The sequence below is a fragment of the Dendronephthya gigantea genome, unplaced genomic scaffold, assembly GCF_004324835.1.
Source record: "Dendronephthya gigantea isolate DGI-Jeju-01 unplaced genomic scaffold, DenGig_1.0 000002F, whole genome shotgun sequence".
Taxonomy (NCBI): domain Eukaryota; kingdom Metazoa; phylum Cnidaria; class Anthozoa; order Malacalcyonacea; family Nephtheidae; genus Dendronephthya; species Dendronephthya gigantea.
Genome location: NW_021163012.1, coordinates 1,619,552 through 1,641,815, shown reverse-complemented (window position 1 = coordinate 1,641,815; position 22,264 = coordinate 1,619,552). Strand labels below are relative to the sequence as shown.

General features: G+C 37.4%; 5 protein-coding genes across 7 annotated transcripts; 4 read left to right on the top strand and 1 right to left on the bottom strand.

Moving 5' to 3' along the window:
* Positions 1–87: 87 nt before the first annotated feature.
* Positions 88–10,198, top strand: LOC114537598 (transient receptor potential cation channel subfamily A member 1 homolog). 3 transcript variants are annotated; one of them, XM_028558662.1, is made up of 22 exons: positions 88–245; positions 771–956; positions 1,780–1,936; positions 2,154–2,286; positions 2,409–2,631; positions 2,777–3,007; positions 3,087–3,364; positions 3,800–3,983; positions 4,074–4,181; positions 4,394–4,482; positions 4,573–4,719; positions 5,112–5,223; positions 5,367–5,503; positions 5,592–5,707; positions 6,022–6,314; positions 6,688–6,987; positions 7,246–7,394; positions 7,612–7,822; positions 8,125–8,307; positions 8,766–8,834; positions 9,032–9,187; positions 9,416–10,198. In XM_028558662.1, the coding sequence occupies exons 1-22, from the start codon at positions 207–209 to the stop codon at positions 9,593–9,595; spliced, it is 3,681 nt and encodes a 1,226-aa protein (XP_028414463.1). In that variant the 5' UTR covers positions 88–206; the 3' UTR covers positions 9,596–10,198. The 3 variants fall into 3 exon arrangements, with proteins under 3 accessions (XP_028414463.1, XP_028414471.1, XP_028414479.1); XM_028558670.1 differs by lacking the exon at positions 88–245 and adding an exon at positions 461–476; XM_028558678.1 differs by lacking the exon at positions 88–245 and adding an exon at positions 532–574.
* A 254-nt stretch (positions 10,199–10,452) lies between these two features.
* On the top strand, positions 10,453–14,881 carry LOC114537639 (cytoplasmic tRNA 2-thiolation protein 1-like). The gene is made up of 14 exons (XM_028558724.1): positions 10,453–10,600; positions 10,729–10,852; positions 10,991–11,109; positions 11,270–11,326; positions 11,453–11,588; positions 11,800–11,841; positions 11,912–11,961; positions 12,088–12,152; positions 12,226–12,291; positions 12,391–12,449; positions 12,572–12,631; positions 12,806–12,893; positions 12,977–13,007; positions 13,376–14,881. Exons 1-14 carry the CDS (start codon positions 10,544–10,546, stop codon positions 13,478–13,480), a joined length of 1,059 nt encoding a protein of 352 aa, XP_028414525.1. The 5' UTR covers positions 10,453–10,543; the 3' UTR covers positions 13,481–14,881.
* A 1,413-nt stretch (positions 14,882–16,294) lies between these two features.
* Positions 16,295–17,664, top strand: LOC114537657 (dynein light chain Tctex-type 1). Its single transcript, XM_028558746.1, has 5 exons — positions 16,295–16,675; positions 16,755–16,796; positions 16,875–16,998; positions 17,111–17,188; positions 17,441–17,664. The coding sequence occupies exons 1-5, from the start codon at positions 16,637–16,639 to the stop codon at positions 17,509–17,511; spliced, it is 354 nt and encodes a 117-aa protein (XP_028414547.1). The 5' UTR covers positions 16,295–16,636; the 3' UTR covers positions 17,512–17,664.
* Positions 17,665–18,121: 457 nt separating this feature from the next.
* LOC114537647 (protein FAM76A-like) lies at positions 18,122–21,088 on the top strand. Its single transcript, XM_028558735.1, has 9 exons — positions 18,122–18,496; positions 18,990–19,054; positions 19,239–19,299; positions 19,442–19,500; positions 19,614–19,710; positions 19,800–20,023; positions 20,189–20,258; positions 20,359–20,523; positions 20,636–21,088. The coding sequence occupies exons 1-9, from the start codon at positions 18,407–18,409 to the stop codon at positions 20,705–20,707; spliced, it is 903 nt and encodes a 300-aa protein (XP_028414536.1). The 5' UTR covers positions 18,122–18,406; the 3' UTR covers positions 20,708–21,088.
* A 187-nt stretch (positions 21,089–21,275) lies between these two features.
* On the bottom strand, positions 21,276–22,233 carry LOC114537662 (CASP8-associated protein 2-like). The gene is made up of 4 exons (XM_028558761.1): positions 22,137–22,233; positions 21,914–22,005; positions 21,744–21,797; positions 21,276–21,639 (listed from the first exon to the last, which is right to left on the bottom strand). The coding sequence occupies exons 1-4, from the start codon at positions 22,138–22,140 to the stop codon at positions 21,469–21,471; spliced, it is 321 nt and encodes a 106-aa protein (XP_028414562.1). The 5' UTR covers positions 22,141–22,233; the 3' UTR covers positions 21,276–21,468.
* Between the last annotated feature and the right edge of the window lie 31 nt (positions 22,234–22,264).

The window sequence follows — 22,264 nt, the reverse complement described above, 5'->3', positions numbered from 1 at the left end:
TCAAGCAATGTTTCAGAAAATAGTATACGAGTTGTATTACAAAACTCGTTACTTAAATTAATAGATTTTTTCAAGTTCACCAGACAAACAAGTTTCTTTCATTGAGTGGGTGAGTCTCGTTCTGACAGGTTTGAAAGCTTTCGGAAGAAAGAGTCGCATATTAAATCGGTATATTGACACAATATTTCTATGGAATATACAAACAGATGGCTGAAAATGCTGCCAGTCGAACCGATATTGCCAAGGTTAGTATTTAACCTGGGTTTAATATTGTACTCCTTTCAAAATTTAATTAAATTTGTGGCTAGTTTTTGACCACATCTTATATTACGGGCGTAGACTTTGCAAGTGTATGAGTTGTGTTTGAATAGTCCTAAAAACACGGCTATACTCTAGAAATGCTTTGATTTGAACCAACTTCGGGCAGAAAGCGTAGAAATATTTTGAAAGCAAGCTACGTATGTCGTGTTTCGAAGGTCTCTGCTATTTCTTTTTAACCGAAATATAGTTTTATTTCCACACATAGTTTACACTGTTTTTGTTGCAAACTTTGACTGTCTGGTCTACAATACTGGTAAATACGTAAATTTACAATTTCTAAATATTTTACGGTCCAGTTACGAAGATGGGAGTAAATATATTCAAATTTTTTCGGCATTTCTTTAAAACAACGAAGGAGGTCACTTGAGTGTTATTAGTAAAGTTTGACACCCGTGGTTCATGCGAGATTTCATGTCTAAACGCTACTCTTCTGCTGTGTACGTTTCTAGCTGTTTGCAAGCATGGACGACAAGGAAAGAGATCCGATTAACTTGTACAAAAACGATGCGTTTTCTCCATCGTTAGAAATGAATACAGTTGCTCCAGCCTTTCCAAGACTTCAACCAAGTTCTGGCCCTACGTGTGTCGCGTATGCTGTGGGAAAGTTTGAGAATTCTCATATAACGATTTTTCAGGTATCATGTATCTTCGTATCTTTTACAAAACTACAGTGCTTCTGTAGTAGTGTAATATTAGTTGCGAGTTACCTTACGAGGTGTATCGTTTTTTTATTGAAATATAACCTCGAATGAGTTCCTGTCATGAAAATTGGACGAATGCATGTGTATTGTAACATACAATGGCATAAAAGTTCCTCAGAATTTATTATATTTTCTACCTCTAAACATATTTTAAATATAGGCATATGTCGAATATCATTTTAATATATATTATCTTGTGTTTATCCCTTGTTGCTAAGCCAATGCTTGCTGACTCATTTACTATATTTTCGCATTATTATATGCCTGATTTATTTTGACATTTCGTACAAGAACTTTATTTTGTACTTTAGGTTCGTATATGTCTAAGACATTACTACAGCTAAGATTTTAGGCTTTTAAATTGATTTGATACGTTAAATCCAAGACTGTTTGATACACATATAAACGAAATGACATTCCTTGAATATTTTTACATTTTTATATGATTGTTTCCTGAGGAGCCCATGCATCATTGCATGAACAAAAAACTTATTTCTATAGAACTTCCTGTTTTATATATTTCATGGCAATGGCCTGAATGAATTGATAGAGTTATGCACCAAGCTATATAATTGCCTGAGTATTTTAAGCTCTCTTAATATATACCTGGTCAGTGGGGATGTACTTGCTCAACTTTTTTTTCCTCTCATCATAACAAAGTTCATCAATATAGTAGTTCTGTTTTACTTTCATTATACCAATATAACATGACAATTAATCAATTATATGTTTATATTCATTTTGAATAATTCACTAGGCTTCCAGAGATGGCCGGCTTGATATTGTCAAGAATAAACTAGCAAAAGGAAAACGAGATATAAACAAGAAGGATGAGGAGAATGCAACAGCCTTGCATTATGCTGTCAGATTCAACCATACTGAAATTGTCAAGTTTTTAATCAGCAAAGGAGCAAGTAAGTGAACTTAAGAATTGCTTCCCTTATCATAATTATGACAAACTTTATCATGAACTCAATCAGATAACTCCATTGCTTTTAATTCCAAATGAAATCAAACAAGTATCACCTTATCGAGTCAACAAGTACCACTGGATATGCTTTATAGTGTTTATATATGTGGCATAACCAAGTGTTGTGTAGATTTAATTATAAATGAAATGCTTTTTGGTAGATCCCAATCTTCCCGGAGAAGATGGTGCTACGCCAATGCATTATGCAGCACGGTATAGACCCCTGAATGTCCTGAAACAGTTGAAATCCACACAATCAAATAATGAAGTGAATGCAGAACCACCAAGTGAAGAGTAAGTGATTGACCAATTCACCTTTTTTCCACAAGGAATGTTGAGATGTGATATTGCACTGTAATATAGCTATATCATGCAAGTTTTTCATCCATGTATTACCCTAATTTCTTCTCCCACAGAAATGCTTCTGCTGTGGGTAATCTATTAACTGTGGACACACCAGATATCACAGATGCCGATCAGGACAGCTCAGATTCCGTCTTAAGTTGCTTACTCAAAAAATCAAGTTCAAATGTGAACTGTCAGGATAACTATGGATCGACCCCACTCCATTATGCGGCCGCAAAAGGAAACCCGAGATCAGTTGAAGAATTGATTAGATATGGTAGAGCTGATGTGAATGTAAGTGCAATATTACAGAGTATGTGACTGGTCTTGAAGCAATGCAGAGAAGCAGTCTTATTGAGATCTCCTCAAGGAAACCACCCATGCTTCTAATGCCCTACGATTCGGAATTCTTCATAGAAAAATGCATCTTCTTTCCTAGGCCAAAGACAAACAGAAAGCAACCCCCCTGCACGAGGCCTGCACACAAGGCAATCCCAACGTTGCTAAGCTCCTCGTCCAGGCGGGGGCGGACCTCCAAGCGAGAGACAATGAGAAGATGACACCTCTACACTATGCGGCGATGAGCGAGAGAGTTGATTGCGTCAAGATCGTGGTCGACGCCGCAGAAGCTGCTGGCGGTTCAAGTTTAGTTGAACAGATTGTTGCAGAGGTGTGACAGATACTTGATACTGAAGTGAAGTTACATATTGGACCTTTCACTTAACAGAAAAGGTGTTTCATTTTTGTAGGTCGACCGAGAGGGACAAACAGCTCTTCATATTGCTGTTGATGCAAGTGCCAAAAAGACCGCTCAGTATCTGTTGTTTAAAGGAGCTGAAGTGAACGCTGTGCGCATGAACATGGCCACGCCCCTACATCTTGCTGCCACCGCTGGGGATCTGGACACGGTTGAGATGTTGCTGAATTTCAAAGCGAATGTCGAGGCTAAGAATATGAGCCATGAGACGCCATTGCATAAAGCGGCCTTGTTTAATAATGTTCCTGTTATTGATTTGTTACTGGATAGGTAAGATGGTGGAGGTTGTGAGTGCAAGGAACATGATTGTGTTGGTGTGTTTATAATGGGGATAGCGGTGGATGATGGTGGTGTTTTTCATGATGGTGGTGTTTTTCATGATGGTGGTGGTTGTGGTAATGACGGTAATAATGGTAACGGTGAATGCAGTGATGGTTGTATGTGGTGATAGTTGTGGTAATGATAGTAACAGTGGTCATAGTGATGGTAGTGATGGTTGTATGTGGTGATCATGTTTGGGGTAATGATGGTAATAGTGGTCACGGTTCTGGTAGTGATGGTTGTATGTGGTGATGGTTATAGTAATGACGGTAATAGCATGGTGATAGCATAGTGATAGTTGTAGTGATGATTGTGGTAATTGTGGTCATGCATGGTTACGGTAGTTATTCCGATGATCTTATGTTAACGATCGCTGTATTTCAGAGGAGCAAACATTGAAAGCAGAGACAAGGACAACTACACTGCTCTGTTAGTTGCCGTGGCTCAAGGAAACAAGGAGGCAACCGATGCGTTGCTGAGACGTGATGCAAACATCAGAGTTGTGGACAGTTCAGACAAGACCGCCATCTACATCGCCGCAGAGGAGAATTGCCTCGAGATTTTAGAGGTAACACACGACTCGAACTCTGCTCAGCTCCGTTCTGCGGAGAAAACGCCAAGTCTGGCTTCACTAGCAAGTCTTCATTGTATATTTTAGTTGCTCATGCATCACCATAAGGCAAAGAGATTGTTGGAGGAAAGTGATAAATATGGGAACACACCACTTCATATCGCTGCTAAGAAAGGATTTATAAATGCTGTCAGGGTATGTTATTTAATGGGAAAAGGCTTTTAGTATGATTACAGTCGATTTACAGATTACGGTGTGAGAAAAGCTCCTTAGTATGTCGATTTACAGTGTGGATATCTTGTTTGTTTGAAATGAACTTTAATGTAGCTATGTTTTGAGTCACTTTAAGACTACAGTGTAAATATATCTTGTCTCTTGACGACGATTCTACACCATTTTCTTTTCAGCAACTGTTGAACGAAGGAGCGGACATAGACGCTGTAAACTTGGACGAGCAGACGCCGTTGCATATGGCTGCAAAGAGTGGGAAAGAAAAGTATGTTTTAATGAAGTAGATTATTTTAATATCACTCCATTCACTCAGTGAGGATGCAAGCATGACCAGAACTCAATTGTTATTCTACAGCATCGTAAAGGAATTGATCAGTAACGATGGCACGATTATCAACGATGAAGATGCTGACTCGAACACAGCACTTCATTTGGCTGCAACAAACGGGCATCATCGAGTTATCGAAGCATTGTTAGACAAGGGTGCGATCATCGATGCAAGGTTAGTGGCCTGCGATCAGGTGTTGCTTGCGATGGTACATGGTCAACGCATGCGTCCTTTTATCATCACCCTTACTCTCAAGTTCCATTGTATACCCTTACTCTCAAGGTTGTTTTGATATTCCAAAGAATACTGACATCTGTGCAAGCTATAGGATTGCTCTGTAGTTTTCATCTACTGCTCTTATGAGTGAGTTGTGACGCTGAAGCGTGACTTGGAAGAACTGCTTTGAGCCCACTATGTTGTACCTTGATACAGAGAAGTCTAATTCAAATTTCCCCCAGTATTATCACCGGTGCAGTGGACAACAGGGCATGCTACTAGCCAGCTATAGCCGGCCAATTGAGAGCTCGGAGCTGTACAGTGAAATTATTTTTATCATCTTTCGCTAGAAATCTCTACGCTTGGACTCCGCTGGATTGCGCGGCATCTCAGGGTTGGACGAAAAGTGCAAGAGTTTTGATAGAATATGAAGCTCCTATCGATCCGATCGACAAAGCCAGGGTAACTTTCTTATGCGCTTATAGCTAGTATTAATCTCCAACCTTTGAAACACTCTTCATAGAGGTCGAGTTATTCCTTATTTCCCATACATGAAGTACCGCAAGTCACCACTAATAGAATACCTTCACTCTACTTATATTAAGGTGACTCCACTTCACTTGGCCTCTCAAGCGGGTCATCTCGATATGATTAAACTACTCTTGGATAATCACGCGGACATCGCTCTCAGGGACGTCAGCGGAAGGAATGCATTAGATATGGCGGTTGATGAAGGTCACAAGTAAGTTGTTACCTTGACTACAGTTTTTTAGATTGTTTTTTGGGATGTTTCAGAGTTTTAATTTTGCGGGGGTTTTGGGGTTTTTTAGGTCATGCGCGATTGCGATTTTGAATCGTGAAAACTGGCGTAAGGCTATGCGCAGTAGATCAGTGGAGAGAGGAATAACAACAACACCTTTGCGGAAGATGATTATTAAAGAACCAGGTCGGTGATGAATAAAATAATCTTACAGTGGGGGGGGGGGTGTTGATGTGACTTTAGGGGTGTTGATGTGACTGTAGGGGTGGTCAGTGGTGATGTAACAATAGGGGTGTTGATGTGATAGTAGAGCTGTTGATGTAGCAGTAAGGTGTTGATGTGACAGTAATGGTGTTGATGTGACAGTAAGATTGTTGAAGAGACTGTTAGGTTTTGATGTGATAGTAGGGGTGATAGTGTGATAGTTGTAGATTGATGTGGCAGCGTTTGTGTCACACTTCGTAATTCAGTTGCCTCATTCAGACTTCTTCATTTTTCAGATGTTGCCGAAGTCGTCTTCAACAAATGCACGACGCTTAGTGACGACGCTCCAGACAGCCACGAGTTCACCGTAAACCTGGACTATGAATTCCTCGAGGACATCTACGCTGAATGGGTCGACACCGTAGGTGACGACGTCAGCATTTCCAGTGACGTCAGACCTTTGCAAGACTCGGACAGTGCGTCGCTGTTTGGTAACGAGAATGCTGAGTATAAGAGCATCGATACGAAGACTGAGGACGAGAAATTACGAGAATTGGAAAGAAAAAGAAATCATCCACTTATGTTGATGGTGAGATGTTTGTTTTAGAGTGCTTTGGTGAACTGTTAGCACCTGGAGCTGGTTGTTTGAAAGGCGTTTATCTTAAATGGCGGATAAGTTCAAAATGGAAAACAAAATTATATAGTTATTAAACAACTGAGCTGAATTATTTCGATGTAAGTAGTTTAATTTTCGATGAAAGTACCTTTTTAATACCTTTTTAAAGATGTAGGTTCAGTCATTCACAAGATGTACAAGAGTATTTGTAACGGTTTAACGTGGCTCATCCACGGTGTAAGCTAAATGCCTTTCGAACAACCGGCCCCTAATACGTGTTACGACTCACCGAATTTAATTCAAGGAACTGATATTGAGACATTCTTGTCCATTGTTTTTTTTTCAGGTAAAACATAGCCGCGAGAGTCTCATTACTCACCCTCTGGTTGTGTTTCTTCTTGATCGCAAATGGAGCATGTACGGCCGAAAGTTGTTCTATGTTAAACTGGTCATATTTCTCATTTTTCTCATGTTTTTGACGGGTTACGTTATCATGGCCACTCCGTCTCAGGCGGGCGTCAACGTCAATGGGAAAATGATAAATTGTACCATTGTGGAGGATAGTGGAAGCATGGCGTTTGAAGTTTTCGTCGATACTGGAAGATATATTTTGCTTATCTTGGCTTGCCTGCATATCCTCTTTGAGGTAAAGCACGTGTGTCACATGAGGAAGAGGTCCAACCTAAACTAAACTAACTTTATTTATACTGGATAGCTCTATCAGTTCTAAACTGTTCTTCCTAGAGATCCAGTAAGGATCATCTCTTATTGATCCAGTGTTACTACAGAAGGAAAACTAAACTAAACTAACTGTATTTATACTGGATAGCTCTATTAGTTCTAAACTGTTTCTCGTGGATGTCCAAATTAGCAAATATTTTAATTACATTTCGTTGCAATGTAGCTATTTCAGTTTCTCTATCAACGATGGCATTACGTCACAGACTACACAAACTATTTTGAAGTCACAATGTATGTTGCAACGGTTGCGTACATCTCAGCAGACTTTGACCTGTCCTTTGTCACCGAATCCGATATCCTCTCTGGTGAAAGGTAGGATGAGACTACGTTTAAACACCGTATAAACACTGTATGAACACTGTATGAACATTGTATGGAATGTATGAACACTGTATGAACACTGTATGAACATTGTATAAACACTGTATGAACACTGTATGAATACTAGCTGTATGAACACTGTATAAACACTGTAAGAACACTGTATAACACACTATTGACACACGTTTCTATCAATCTTCTCTCCCAGTTGCAGTCTATGGCGTGTAAATGTTGGTGCAGTCGCCATATTCCTTGCTTGGATTGTCTTAGTTCTGTTCGTTCGCAAGTTTCCAATGTTTGGAATCTACATCGTGATGTTTGAAGATATTATTTTCACGTTTCTACGATTCTCGATCATCCTCGGTCTTTTCACGATCGCCTTTGGTTTGGCATTCTATACTATGCTTCATCGTCACTGGGTAGGCGATATTTCTGCATTGTGCTGCTAGAAAACGACTACGATAAAAAGCATGCTATATACATCTAACCCTAACTCTAATCCTAACCGAATCCCAAGGATTAAATTAGTTTAATAAGCTACCAATTTTTTGGTAACCAGGCAACAGCGTTTACCAGCATCACCTTGGTGTTCACCAGAGCCTTGTTCTACTCGGGGGCACTGGATACAAGGTTGAAGGACGACTTCTGTCTTGATTTAAAACCGTTTTTATCCAGCGATCTGTGTTTGTATTACCTGATAATCTTTGCTCTCATTTCTCAGGTGCATTCATTCAGAACACCAGGGCTTGGTCTTCTTAAGACGTTTGTGATGGTCATTGGAGAGTTCGAGTATGACTCTGGTTTCAGTAACAATGAAGACGCCATAGGCGATCCACCTGTATTCGCATATATACTGTTTGTTCTGTTCATCATTATCATGACAATCTTGCTCATGAACTTACTGGTAAGGAAAATAGATTTCTTTATATTGTGTCTATACTATGTATGTTGTTGCTTTTCCCAGAGGTGATGTGATCCAGTGTTACTAAAGGAGGAAACTTAAACTAAACTAACTTTATTTATACTGGATAGCTCTATCAGTTCTAAACTGTTCTTCAAGATCGAGGTCCAGTAAGGATCATCTCTTATTGATCCAGTGTTACTACAGGAGGAAATCTAAACTAAACTAACTTTATTTATACTGGATAGCTCTATCAGTTCTAAACTGTTCTTCTAAGAGGTCCAGTAAGGATCATCTCTTATTGATCCAGTGTTACTACAGGAGGAAATCTAAACTAAACTAACTTTATTTATACTGGATAGCTCTATCAGTTCTAAACTGTTCTTCCAAGAGGTCCAGTAAGGATCATCTCTTATTGATTCTGTTTCATTGACCATTAATGCAATTGCTTTTCCTGCCAGGTTGGTTTAGCTGTTGATGATATCAAGGCTGTACAAGCTCAAGCAAATTTGAAACGACAAGCGATGTTGGTAAGAACTAAACTACATTCCATATCCCTAGCTAGCTATAGCGATCTATTTCAGACGACCACTGTTGCCATAGAAATTTAGAGCACGTGGACAAGGCTTTGTGGTGTAATATTCATGTCAACCCAACAAAAGTTTGCGGTAAATGACAAATCCGATATTTCCTAAAATTTACAATGTCCTACACTGTTGTCTTTCAGGTCGATCTGGCATTGAATGTCGAAAAAGCTTTCCCTCGTTTCATTCGTCGCAAATTAATCCCTGAGTTGGACGTGGTTCACCCAAATTGGATGAGAGAAAAACTTTTTATTTCATTGGATGGTGAGGCTATTCGAGATAGGTTGCGTTTTGAGAAGGTGGGTAGTGGTTCTACCTTGTTCTTCCTAGAGTTTCAGTAAAGATCATCTCTTATTGATCCAGTGTTACTACAGGAGGAAACTTAAACTAAACTAACTTTATTTCTACTGGATAGCTCTATCAGTTCTAAACTGTTCCTTCTAGAGGTCCAGTAAGGATCATCTCTTATTGATCCAGTGTTACCACTGGAGGAAGCAGTGCTAATGGAATTTGATTTGTACTTCTAGTCGCCTTTCGAGAAGATTGAATCTCGTCAGGATGAGACGAAGGAAACAGTCAAGAAACTTAAATGGCACGTGTCTCAGCTAAACAACAGAACTGAGAAAATTGAGATGATGTTGAAAGCGATCGTAAGTCACATGAAAGTCGAAGTGAACGAAGACGAGTATGATGATGACAATGACTAAAAAGTCCGGCCCAATATCTGAGGCTTTTGACTTAGTATAAATGCAAATTTCACTGTGTGTGTTTTTATTGATGCACATAATAGTCAACCTCTAATGTTTACAGTGGCGTAGCAAGAATCCTTAAGTGGCCAGGGGGGGCATATTTATATATTTATGTTAATGTGGTACAAAGTTGCTCCCCCCTCGCTTGTCCAGCTGACTACAACCGCTGCACATGTATTGCTATCTCTATAAAAATAATAAAAGCAAACCATTCACAAACCATTCTCATAATGGCGTCAAACACGAAAAGCCTGTTATTTTAACAGAAAGTTTGATTGGCTTTTCCTCCCTTCGTTTGACGTCATTACGAAAAAGGTGTATTAAATGTATTCGCCAAGTGTCATTGACCTTGATCAAATCAAAATTGGTGTATCAATTTAGGTTTTTTGACGATTGCCATTCATTGATATCTGCTATCATGTAAAGCTTATTTAAAAACCCAACAATATATTTTGTAATTTACAAGTGTTCAAACGACAAGCTTTCTACTAATTATGACGAGTCTATGGGCGATGTCCGTTGACTTTCAAGCCATTGCCCGCGTTATAACAGCTGAAGCATATATCATGTGTAGTTGTGTACCTTGCTCTATAACTCAGGTGTTGCAACTGGGCGTTGCCAACACAGTCTGCGGCTCTGCCCCTTCCCCACACCCGTCACTGGTGAGGGGACTTTTCTTTTGTTATATTCAGTTCACTAGCTACCGTATATAGCTCAGTGTTCTGCTCGAAGAAATCCAATATGAAAGCTTTGCAGTATTTAATACTTACGTGGTGTACCTACAAGTTATTATAATTACTAAAGTCGCCATGCAATCATACAAGAAAATTAAATCCAATATGGCCGACGATGTGAATGAATGTGCGATTTTCAACATTTCATTTCACTGTAAACAAGTAATAAAGAATGCCTGCAGTTTGCAAGAAATGTGGAGAAAGAGGTATCCTAAAAAGACCTAAAACAGTAAGAAGTACTTTAGCTTGTTTTATGCGATGCTGAATGCTTTTTTATGCGTTACATACACTTATATATGATACACACATGTTTAATACTCAATTAAAGTAAACGATATTAAAACCATCCAAACCTAGGGCGAAGCGTTTTGCAAGGAGTGCTTCTTTGCTGTGTTTGAAAGTGAAATTCACGAGACCATTACTAAAAGTAAACTGTTCAAAAGAGGCGAACTAGTGGCCATTGGAGCTTCGGGAGGAAAAGGTATAAAAAACAATAAATATTTCAGAACATCTCAACTAGTTGCTAGTCAGTCAAACTCACAGTACAATATCGATGGTGTGAGAAATTGGACCGTTCTGTGCGGTGTAATTATACCTGGAAGTCCACACTCTTATCTAGATTCAACAGTGTTGGCCTATGTTTTGAAAACATTAAATGCCAGATATGATTATGGACTGGAATTGATTCTGTTGTCTGTTGATGAAGGGATAACAGGCTACAGAGATGATTCTTTGGAGGTATGGGGGTTCTTTATTTTTATGCGTATGTGATAATTTACAAGCTGTTCCTGGAACATTATTTCAATATCTTTCATCGGATGAAAGTTCTTAGAAAGTTGTTTCGGCTTGAATGGTGGATGATTCAAAAATACCAAACACGTTTACACATTTGTTATAGACAGTAAAACGAAACAAAGAACAATACCAGTTGCCTCTTAAAGTTGTTTCATATAAGGCAAGTTTAACATTGAACACCCTTTTCAATTTTTCAGCATACAAACCTAGTGACCTAGTAATGAGTTTGTAAATGGCCCAGATGCATCGGTAATTCTTATCATATTTAGATAATTTTTTTCTCTAGGAACTTTATGGCTGGACAATGGATGAAATTGTTAAACAAATTGGACTGAAGAATAATTGCACATTTTGTGGCGTATTCCGAAGGCAGGCGTTGGATCGAGGAGCAATGTTGTTGAAAGTTGACAAAATTGTTACTGGTAAGATTGCATTTTTTAATTGTGAAGAGATGACAAAAAGTAATGCTAATTAAAGTATTAACAATTCAATGCTCATCACAGAATTAATTTTGCAAATGCTTTTAAGGAGCATTTCCCTTCTCTCAGGCCCACAACAAAGTTCTTCATCTGTCGGGGCATGGTTTTAGGTGACTTGCAATGTGTAAGAACTAAATCTTTTATTGTATCTTAGGTCATAATGCAGATGATATTGCTGAAACAGTGATTATGAACAGTAAGCTTTTTCATTCTCCTCAATATTTCTTATGTGCTCAAGTCTGAAAAGGCTTTCCTTCATTCCATAGTTTTACGAGGCGATATTGCAAGATTACAAAGATGCACAGCTATTACAACGGTATGGAGACTAATTAGCATTCAAGCCTGATGTTACACAAAATTTGATTGGCTCTACAGAATTACTAACAAGCCAATCAAACTTTGTGTAACATCAGGCTTTCTGCAATGTCATTATGTCTTTTAGGGTACAGAAGGTGCAATACCGAGATGCAAGCCTTTGAAATATGCATATGAAAAGGAAATTGTAATGTAAGCATGGAATATGTATTTTACCAGTAGTTACATGAATGGAGAAATTGTTAGATATTGCTTGTCTTCATAGGTATGCATATTTTAAGAAACTGGATTACTTTTCAACTGAATGCATATATTCTCCTAATGCATACAGGTAAACTTTATTGCAGCTGCAACTTAGCGGTTGCTTTCATATATCTCTCTCTTTCTCTGAAAAAAGTTTATTGATCATGTTATTTGTAATTTGTTACAGAGGCTATGCTCGAACATATTTAAAAGACTTGGAGAAAATTAGACCAAGTTCCATTATAGGTGGGTCATTAGATGATATGAAATTGACTCATGATCCAAATTTCACCACAACCTTATTACTTTGCGGCTTGCAACAAGCTGATATGTAAAATATCTGACCATGAACATCTTGATCACACTAGACATCATACATTCTGGAGAGAGTTTGTCCGTGAAGAGTGAAGTGAAGATGCCAGTTCAAGGTGGGATCAATAGAATGAGAGCTTAAAGTTAGTTTAGTTTAGCTTTCCTCCTGTAGTAACACTGGATCAATAATGAGCAATCCCTATTGAGATACCTATCATATAGATTTAGGTAACTACAATTATTTGACTTATTGCTTGCTTGAAACATTAAAATTTGTGACCCTCTGTTAGGAAATTGTACAAAGTGTGGCTACATCTCAAGCCAGCCTCTGTGTAAAGCCTGTGTCTTACTAGAAGGATTGAACAGAGGTTTGCCAAGGTACAGTAGAATGTTAAATGTAACTGTTTGTGATGGAGAGTAATGCCATCATGTTAATGGTACTCTTTCTGCTCTCTTTTCAGGTTGGGAATTGGAAAAAGTAACAAAGCAAAGGTGGGTAAATGCCATTTACAGTAAGGGTGGGGATGGTTATACTGAGAAGGGTGTCTGGGTGTGCACCCCTGGCCTAGTTTAAAGCAGGTGCATGGGTGTACAGTACATCACTGGCCTAATCATGAGAAGGGGAAGAGTGCATCCCTATCTCAATAGGAGGGGATGTAGGGAGGAGTCTACAGCTGGCCTGAAATCTAAAACCTCTCTCCCTTCAAAACCTCACTGGGTCAACCCTGTAGCACAAGCAAAGAAGTTATATGCTGGTATTGGAACTTTGAATGCATTACATTGATGTGATACAGATAAATTGATAAATTGGCTCTATTAAGCCTTGAACATTGATGTGAGCCATTTTTTTTCTATCATAGTTGGATGATTTGATGAAATCGATGTCAACGGAAGTGAAGACAACAGATAAAGACACTGCAGATAAGACTGACAAACCAACAGTTGGACAGAAATTAACTACGTGAAAGATTTTTAACAACTTCATGCATAAAAGGAGCTGGACAGTATGAAATGAAATGTAAAGAGTTCGTGGAGTCACAAAGTTGACAAGAATTTTAAAGGTAAAAATATTGAAAAAATGTCTGTGCATGTACACTGTGCGTGCATGAGCATTTAATATACCTCTTGTAAAATTTGGATTTTACCATCCTTTGTACAAAACGTGATAATTAAATCCCCTTTAAGACAACCAAATATTTACTATACATTTCATGTATAAATAAATTATTCAACAAAAATCTCTTGGTCCTTATTAAATAACGAAGAATTTTGGTAAACACTGGTAAATATCCTCTCTCGAAGCGATGCAAAGGAGTCGGAAAAGTCTATTGTTTACAAAGCGCTGTTGAGTGACGGTTGGATTAACACCAACATATTTTTTGCCGGATTAACAATAATTGTGTAACAACCATTCAATTCGGGTGTTCAAGATCCCTTAAGTGCCTTGTAAATATTATTATTCAATTTCTTTGTAAATCAGTTTCATGCTAATTCCATGTCGATACATCATGTTTGCAAACATCAGAAAATTGACGAGAGTTCTTATGTAAATTAAGGTTTTATTGAGCATTGTACGATGTCTGCAAATGTTGTCGTTAAAAAAAATCGATAAAAAAGTCAATAGTGGTAGCTCAGGGTATCGGTCTCAAATCTTTAGGTAGACGCGTAAAAATCTTGAAAGCAAAAAATTCTGGCACACGTCTTATGCTCTGGCATACGCTCGCAAAAAGTGTCGTTTTTGTACCAGGTCGTAGCGGAAAACTCGCTAAATTCCACAATGATTACTGGATGTTAATTGGTAAAACACGAACAAGTCTCTCCAAATCAACACCTTTAAGTTTGGAACGAGTCTCTAACAAGCTGTCGATGACTTGTGAAGAAGATGAGATAAGTTGTGATCGCACAGATCTTGTAAATTAATACTGAGTATCGGGCATCTCTACCGCCCACGATTCCTGTATATGAGCCGATTTTAAAAAACAAAAACATCGCGGGCAATTATAAATCTATTTCAAAGCGTCTTTGCTGAATTCTTTGCACTTTGTAACATTTGAATAATTTGTAAAAACACTCCTACAAATTGAGACGTTGACCTCATTACATGGATGGATAATGTCTGATATAATTGTAACCAGCATTCGCCTCAATAATATGTACTTGAACGTCTATAATTTCTAATCTTAGATATGTAATATAAATTCACCACACGCCAGAGATAATCGACCATCAATATCTATCGAAAATTCTTCGCTTCACCGGATGATGGTCAACCGATCGAAAATTTTTGACACTTACATTAGGGCTAAAGAAGTGGCACTAAATAGGCTCAAAAATAACATTGTTTAACTTTAATTAAATAAATTATTAGGAAATTTTAAATGCATATGCTACCGGGCTTTTACGTTGTCTCCCATTTTAAGAAATGAAAAATTGAAAAATTTGTAATATCTTCTACCATTTAATGATCACTCATTCTTCGCGTTTGAATCATCCAACGACAACAACCGTCCGCGAGCTATATATATATATAGTAGCCTTCACAAGGCACACATAAATATTTTTTTTTCAAACAACACTGTTAGACATTGCGACTAGCGTTCGTAATTATCGTGCTGTTCTTTTCAGCGCTAACAATATGAGGTCCGCATATTGCTCATGACGCATCTTTCGCCATACTTCGCAAGAAACATTCGCGTGTTCTTGTCCTTTATAAAGTCCAACGGCTTCTGACCGTCATTCGTTAGTTCCTTCGTATCAGCGCCTACAGACATAAGGAACTTCGCAACGTCGTAGTTCTTTGTTGCCATTGCAAAATGCAGCGCTGTCCAACCATCTGAGTCCTTCAACTGAACGTCGGCTCCTAATTCTACCAATAACTTAACGTACTTTATGCTACCAGCATATGCAGCAGTGCTCAGAGGCGTATGTCCGAATTCGTTCAATGAATTTACATCGTAAAGATGTCTCTTTGATAAAATATTTCGTATTTCTTGTTCAATATTATGACCTGGTAGGGTTTCGTTAATAATACATTCTTGAGGGAACGGTAACTTATTTATATTATCCTCTTCGCCATTCATTGTCATGTACAGCCAGGAATTGTCTCTCATCGTTGAAGTTCGCCTTGAACTCTTGCCCTGTGTCGGCGAATGCCCACGTTCTGTATCAAAGATTGAGTTTTACATGATTGATTCTCGTCTCGTTGGACAATACGGACGAGTATATTTGCAAAGTCGCAATGTTGTCACTGTGTAAACAAAAATTCATTAAAATTAAATTAGAAATTTAAATGAAAGGCCACTTGTAACAACCTCTATTTTCGTTTCAAATTTCATTTGAATAACAATAGCTCGTAAGGGTATTCACGTCAGGTATTGTTTCAGTGTCAGAAACACCTGTCTTCTATCCGCACGTTTTGCCCTCTCAGCTCTTTTTATGCTAAGAAAGATACTGATAACCCAAGTACCTCTAGGATATCGAGATATCGCTCATCACGAGATAAAAGAAACTGGGTAAATTTACGATGGCTATCGCAGCCCAAAAATGGTCAAACTTTTAAGAGAGTATTTGAATTATGCTCACGACCCTATGTAACTTTAACCCACTCAAAGTGCTCTATCCACTTTTATTTTGATGGGGATTGCAAAGTTCAAAGTATATTCTCCAGCGTTAACGGTACGAAACGGGTTCATTTGGAAAAGTGCAGATGAAGTGAAGATGTAGTTTTCACAGATATTGGTCATATTACAATTGGTAAAAGTAATGGTGACGTGTAAAGTATTCTAATTCTTCCAGATAATGTTATTTCTTTTCAAAAATAATCATTATCAGTTAGAGTAACCATCGTATCAATGTGACCATCGCTTTATTGAAGCACCCATTCCAGGCCAAAGCAACTAAAAGCGGTACCAATCGTTTGCTATCCCTACTTATCATTTCTTATACTCTTCTACCACTCACTGTACTCCTTAGTATCCTTTAGTATCCCAGACTATCAAATCCTACCCTGTGTTCACTGCGATTTATCCTAAATATCCCTAGTACACCCTCCAACCTTCCCAGGATACACTCGTGGCGCAAGCCTAGCAACAAACAAATGTTTTCAAAGTTTCTTTCAGAAAATGGCTCATGAAATGGATGAATTTCAGTCTTCAGAAGAGGTGAAAATACTTTAAAACTACAGTACCGTATTCTAACCTACCGCTAGTGGTATTCACCTTTATTTCTCTTGCTTTTTAGACCACGTTTGTGGTCGACGAAGTCAGTAATATCATCAAAGAGGCAAGTTGACGTTGATTGTTATATATTTTTGAGCATTTTATATAATTTGTAATTGTGTTCAATTCATTTTCCAAATAGTCTGTTGAAGGGGCAATCGGTGGCAATGCATACCAACATAATAAAGTTAACCAATGGACTTCAAATGTGGTTGAACAGTGCCTGAACCAACTGACAAAATTGGGAAAACCTTTCAAGTATATTGGTAAGTAAATGCAGTTATTACATTATGTAAATGTGAGGAAATGGTACTTGTACAAATCTGTGTTGTGTGGTTTGCATAGGAATGACTTTGTTGCTGCTTGTACATTTTGTAGTTACATGTGTCATCATGCAGAAGAATGGTGCTGGTTTGCACACTGCAAGTTCCTGCTATTGGGATAACGCAACTGATGGTAAGATAAGAGAAAAGGCAGATTTACATGGAGAATGGTAATGTCAAAGGCGGTATGGAGGTGGTAAATAAACGATGTGGCATATACTCACAATTTTCACACCGTCTTTGACATTCTAACCTCAATCTGAATCTACCTAAAGGTACTATTGCCAAAGATATTGATGTCGATACTTTGTCAGGGCTTCTACACCCTGTTTGTAATATTCACCTTTTCCAAACTCTTATAGTTCTACTTTCCTTATTATTCCAGGCAGTTGCACTGTGAGATGGGAGAACAAGACTATGTACTGTATCGTGAGTGTGTTTGGTCTCTCCATTTAATCAAATCTATATGAACACTGTGGAGTTATTTAATTTTTATCTGTATGGTATTTTATTTTTATTATAAGTTACCAAAGGGAGACCTGATGATACCTAGGTGTATTGGAATGTATATATGGTAGTATGTTATATCATTAAATTTATTTCTACATATGCTGGCATTACCTGAATGATTTATTACACATTATCTCAAGTAATAAGCATTACTCTTTCCTAACAATTGACAGCTCTTTCCCAACAATTGACACTAATAGCCTCTGGATAACTGAACTACCTTATATTTTGGAACTAGTAACTTGGCCAACAAGGCTTGCATCAAATTCGTAATTTTGAACACAATGTGATTTTATTGTCTTTGTGAGTATGGCATTGCAGTGTCTTGTGGTGTGAATCCCATTTTTAAAATATTTTGGTGCAAGTGAAGATTCTAACTGCAGGCATACTGTATGCTATTAAATATGGTAGTTATGTCCATACTTCGTGCAAATTCTCAGCAAGTATGGCATAACAACTGCCTGAGAGGATGTGAAAATTAGTTTGCAAAACTACAAATATTGAAAACCACGCTTATATTATCATTTTCTATATATCCCTTCACCCAGGTATCAAATATAGATCAGTGGGTACGTAACATTTGAAATTAATTATAATGACGTCATATTCGCGGGGGGAAAATCTCGGCCTAGTCCCTGGATATAGAGCGCTCGGTTACGTTAATTGCAAAATTTTTTCCAAGCTGAACGACGCCGTCAAAAAGCTTCGAAATTTGTTGAAAATTCTCCTGGAATTAATGCGTAAAATTTGATGAAATTACGGCTGCGGTATAGCCAGGTGTCGTTTCGTCAAGGGAGCTTCTTGGATTTCACGTAGCGGAAAATTTTGATGCTAAAAAGTAATGGAAAAAAGCGAAGGTCTCTTTGCATGTTCCAAGTGTCATGGGAGATTCGCTTTCGAGGAATTAAGCCGAAGTGAGCATTTATGCAAGGTAGGTTCATTCATGTGTTTATGAGAGCCTGAGATCAGTGTTTTTTTTGTCGTTTGTCCTTTTATTCAAATTACAGTATATTTTACATAGATCTGTGATTTGACAATTATAATTGTATGAGAGTATACATGCATATTGTTTGAGTTTGTAATTTATGATTAGTTCAAGTGGAACTTGGGGATGTAAGTAATACTATTAAGGGCATGTTCACTCAATTTACTTAATTTGTCCAACCTGCCATTTTTGATATGAGATTGAGTTATAGAGTGTATTCCATGCTTTGAATCCCAAAGATCTTTGACAATAATTAATTACATTTTCTCTCACTTTGAGACTGTAGAGAATTAATTTAGGCATCAATGTTGCCATATTTTTGGTGCAGAGTTACATAGAATGCACCCAAGTGATAGAACCTCTTCACTCCAGTCACATGCACAATGGAGTGCGGCAATATCCACAAAAATATTCAACATGATTGTCTTTTGTCCCTTAGGATTGTCGGCATGCCCATCCGACAGCTTGCTGTATCTACTGTCGCCTGGAATTTCACATGACCAGGTATTACCTCTTGAAATATATGTTGAAGCATGCATCCGTACATTGCCTACAGATTGATTGTATGTACATTATAGTAGGAAACATACCGAATTGTAAATCATAAATTTCTGTTTGAGTATTCCATCTACACCCAATATCTTTCACATAACGCCTCACATATATCATGTGTATATTTTTCTTCTAGAAAACATGAGAAAAGCCCAGTATGCCCAAAATGTGATAGCTCTTTAGCAATTCATGGACAGGTAAAAAGAGATGGCTTCTTTCTGGCTATAGTTAAATTTTTGGTATATCTAGGTAGTAACAATTTCATGTTACAAGTGCATATTTATGATCTGGGGAGGTTTAATACTATGCCGTAGTAAGTATATATTTTGCTTCATTCAGCCTAAATGTTGCCAGTATTGCAATTTGAGAGCTGCATTTGGAGGACCACAGTGTAACAGGTTTGCTTACCATTTCACACAATTTTATAAGGATCGAGAGAAATATTATTTAAACCTGAAGGTTGAAGTAATGTACTACCATGGCACAAGTTTTATTCCCGTTCATATTCCAGATGTAAAAGTTCTGTGAAGAAATATGGCCCTCCTGTTCCTTGTGAGCAATGTAAACTAACCTGTGCATTCAACAAACCTGAAGATGTTTTAAAAAGGGTGAGAGATATACCTTCTAAACTTCATCCTCTTTTGCTGATAAATAATGAATCTACAGCTTATTACAAAACTTGAAATTATTTTGACAGGTAAATGGCAAACTGTTATGCCTCCTTTGTACAATATCATTCAAAAGATTACAACATCGACAGAAGAAAGCAACCAAGCGTAAACATGCAAATACAGACTCATCCGACAAGGCAAAAAATGGTGCAAAAGAGGCAAAGGTGTCGAAGAAAGTATCAAGCTCTGATGAACGCACCACTCCTGTTAGTGATAATCCACTGAAGCAATTTTACACTTCACAACCAAGGTACATAATGCTACAATAACCATCCATATGAGATGAGAAATTTGGTGCATGGAATAGTTTAATTATTCATTGAGAGGTGGAACTATAATTTGGTTTGGTTAAACCAGTGTGTCTTGGCTAGTTTGTACTCTTGTTTCATGCAATTTCATATGCATTTTTTTAAAGTGAATCTGCAAAAGTTACAGATCAAGTTGCAAGTGACCATGTTACAGAATTAACAAAACTTCGTGAAGAGGTAGACATCTTATGACATACAAATTCCATTGACATATGACGTATTGAAGGTTTTGTCGCTCTCTGACAACGTGTCCTAGAATATGCCATTTTATTTTTAGTTAGCTGGAATGAAACGAAAGCTGCAGCAGAAGGAACAAATGTTAATTGAAAAGGAGAAACAACTAACTGAGTTAAAGGCAGAGCGTTGGGAGAAGGATAAAGATCAAAGACAAAAAATCAGTGCTATTCAAAAGGAAAGCATGGAAAGATTGAAACTCATACAGGTAAAATACAGTCAAACAACAGCTTAAACTGATACAACTATTGATAAGGTGGTGCAGCTTTCAGAAAACATAAAATACAGCTCCACATTTACAACTCTGCATGTTTTTGCAGGAAGAAAATCGCAACCTTAAGAAACAGATTTCACAGTTGTCCAAAGGCTCAGCTAAGACAGGCAGCTCTTAAAGGATCATTATTCATATCACTTTTCTAAATCTAACTACTGCACATAATTTTCTACCTACTGTACACTGTATGTCCAAGAAGCTGCCATCTTTTCTGTGATTATTACGGTTCAAGTTAACATTAAAAAACAGGCAGCAGTGACGTAAGTAGAAACAATGCGTAGTTGTAAATTATACAACTAAACCTTGGCCACAAGCCCCTTAAAAGTATATTTTGTGAAGGAACAATATTGTCCGGAATCAATAAAATAATGCTCATGATGATTCAATGACCCTTTGTTGACCTCAGGAATGTTTCCATAAGAAAGCTATATAAAAACTATACATACATATATTTAATGTTACATGACTATAGTTTTAACACTTGTACAATAAGATGCCGTGACTATATAGTGAAAGGCCAATTTGTAGTTAGTATACCAGTTTTCCCTAAAGTATTTGAGAATAACTGAAGACAATTTGCTGTAAATATCATTTATTATTTTTTTATGTTTGATGGACATATATACAACGATAAGAGTTGTTTGACATTTTTTAAGGACTATTTCTGTCAATAAAGATAGATTTGCAAAGTGTATATACAGGTGTTCATCTTTGATTACTCTTTGATCAGATTCAAAATACGTACTTTACATCACTGCTGTGAGTTGTGTTTTGAACATTTTATAATGAAAAGCTTAATGAATATGGGATAGTCAATAGTCAATAGTCAAATGACCATTGTCTAAATGACAGTGTTTCATAAGTCATAGCAATATTATTTCACTTGCCCTGGTTATCTTTAGCAATATGTCTATATTTTCTGCTTTTCACTTCAATCTCTTGCAATCTCTTAATTTCTGCATCTTTACGTGTGACCTCATTCCGAGCAGTTAAGTATAACGATGAAATATTAGTTTTTAATATTTCATTCTGTTCTCTGAGCTGTAGGTTCTATACAACAGTTCAATCAAAGACATAGAATTAGAAAAATATGAGAGTATTTTGTTGCAGCGTTTTCAGTTTCTAGTTGGTTAGTTCAATGTTACTTAATGCACCTCTTTTTCAAGATCGATAATTGTTGATGCTTGTACTTCACACTTTGCTTTCATCTAAACAGAACATTGAAAAAAAATAAATACGTAGGTACTTTGCATGCACACACAAATATTTAGTGAATAATTTGCAAATAGATTTGAAAAGAATCAATATTCTAAACCAGATTTACCTCGTCAAAAGAAACCTGTTTAGTCACGTCAAACTCAAGATCACCATACAAATCCACATCAGTAATTTCATCTTTTGGTTCCAATGGTTCCTCTTAAAAGTTAAAACATATATTAAGGTAGTGTTGATAATTACCAGTCCATTCAATGTTACTGGGACTCAATTCTTACATTGAACAGTCAGTTGTCTGGCATTAAACTATTTATATAATTTAAAATACTTACCCATACAGGTTTAATGGTTTTACAATGATCAAAGTTCACTAGGGAAACACTAGGGATTCTTTTTATTCTGGATACGTGATGTGTCAAGTGACAAGAATTTTTCTCGTAACAAGGAATCTTGCACCATT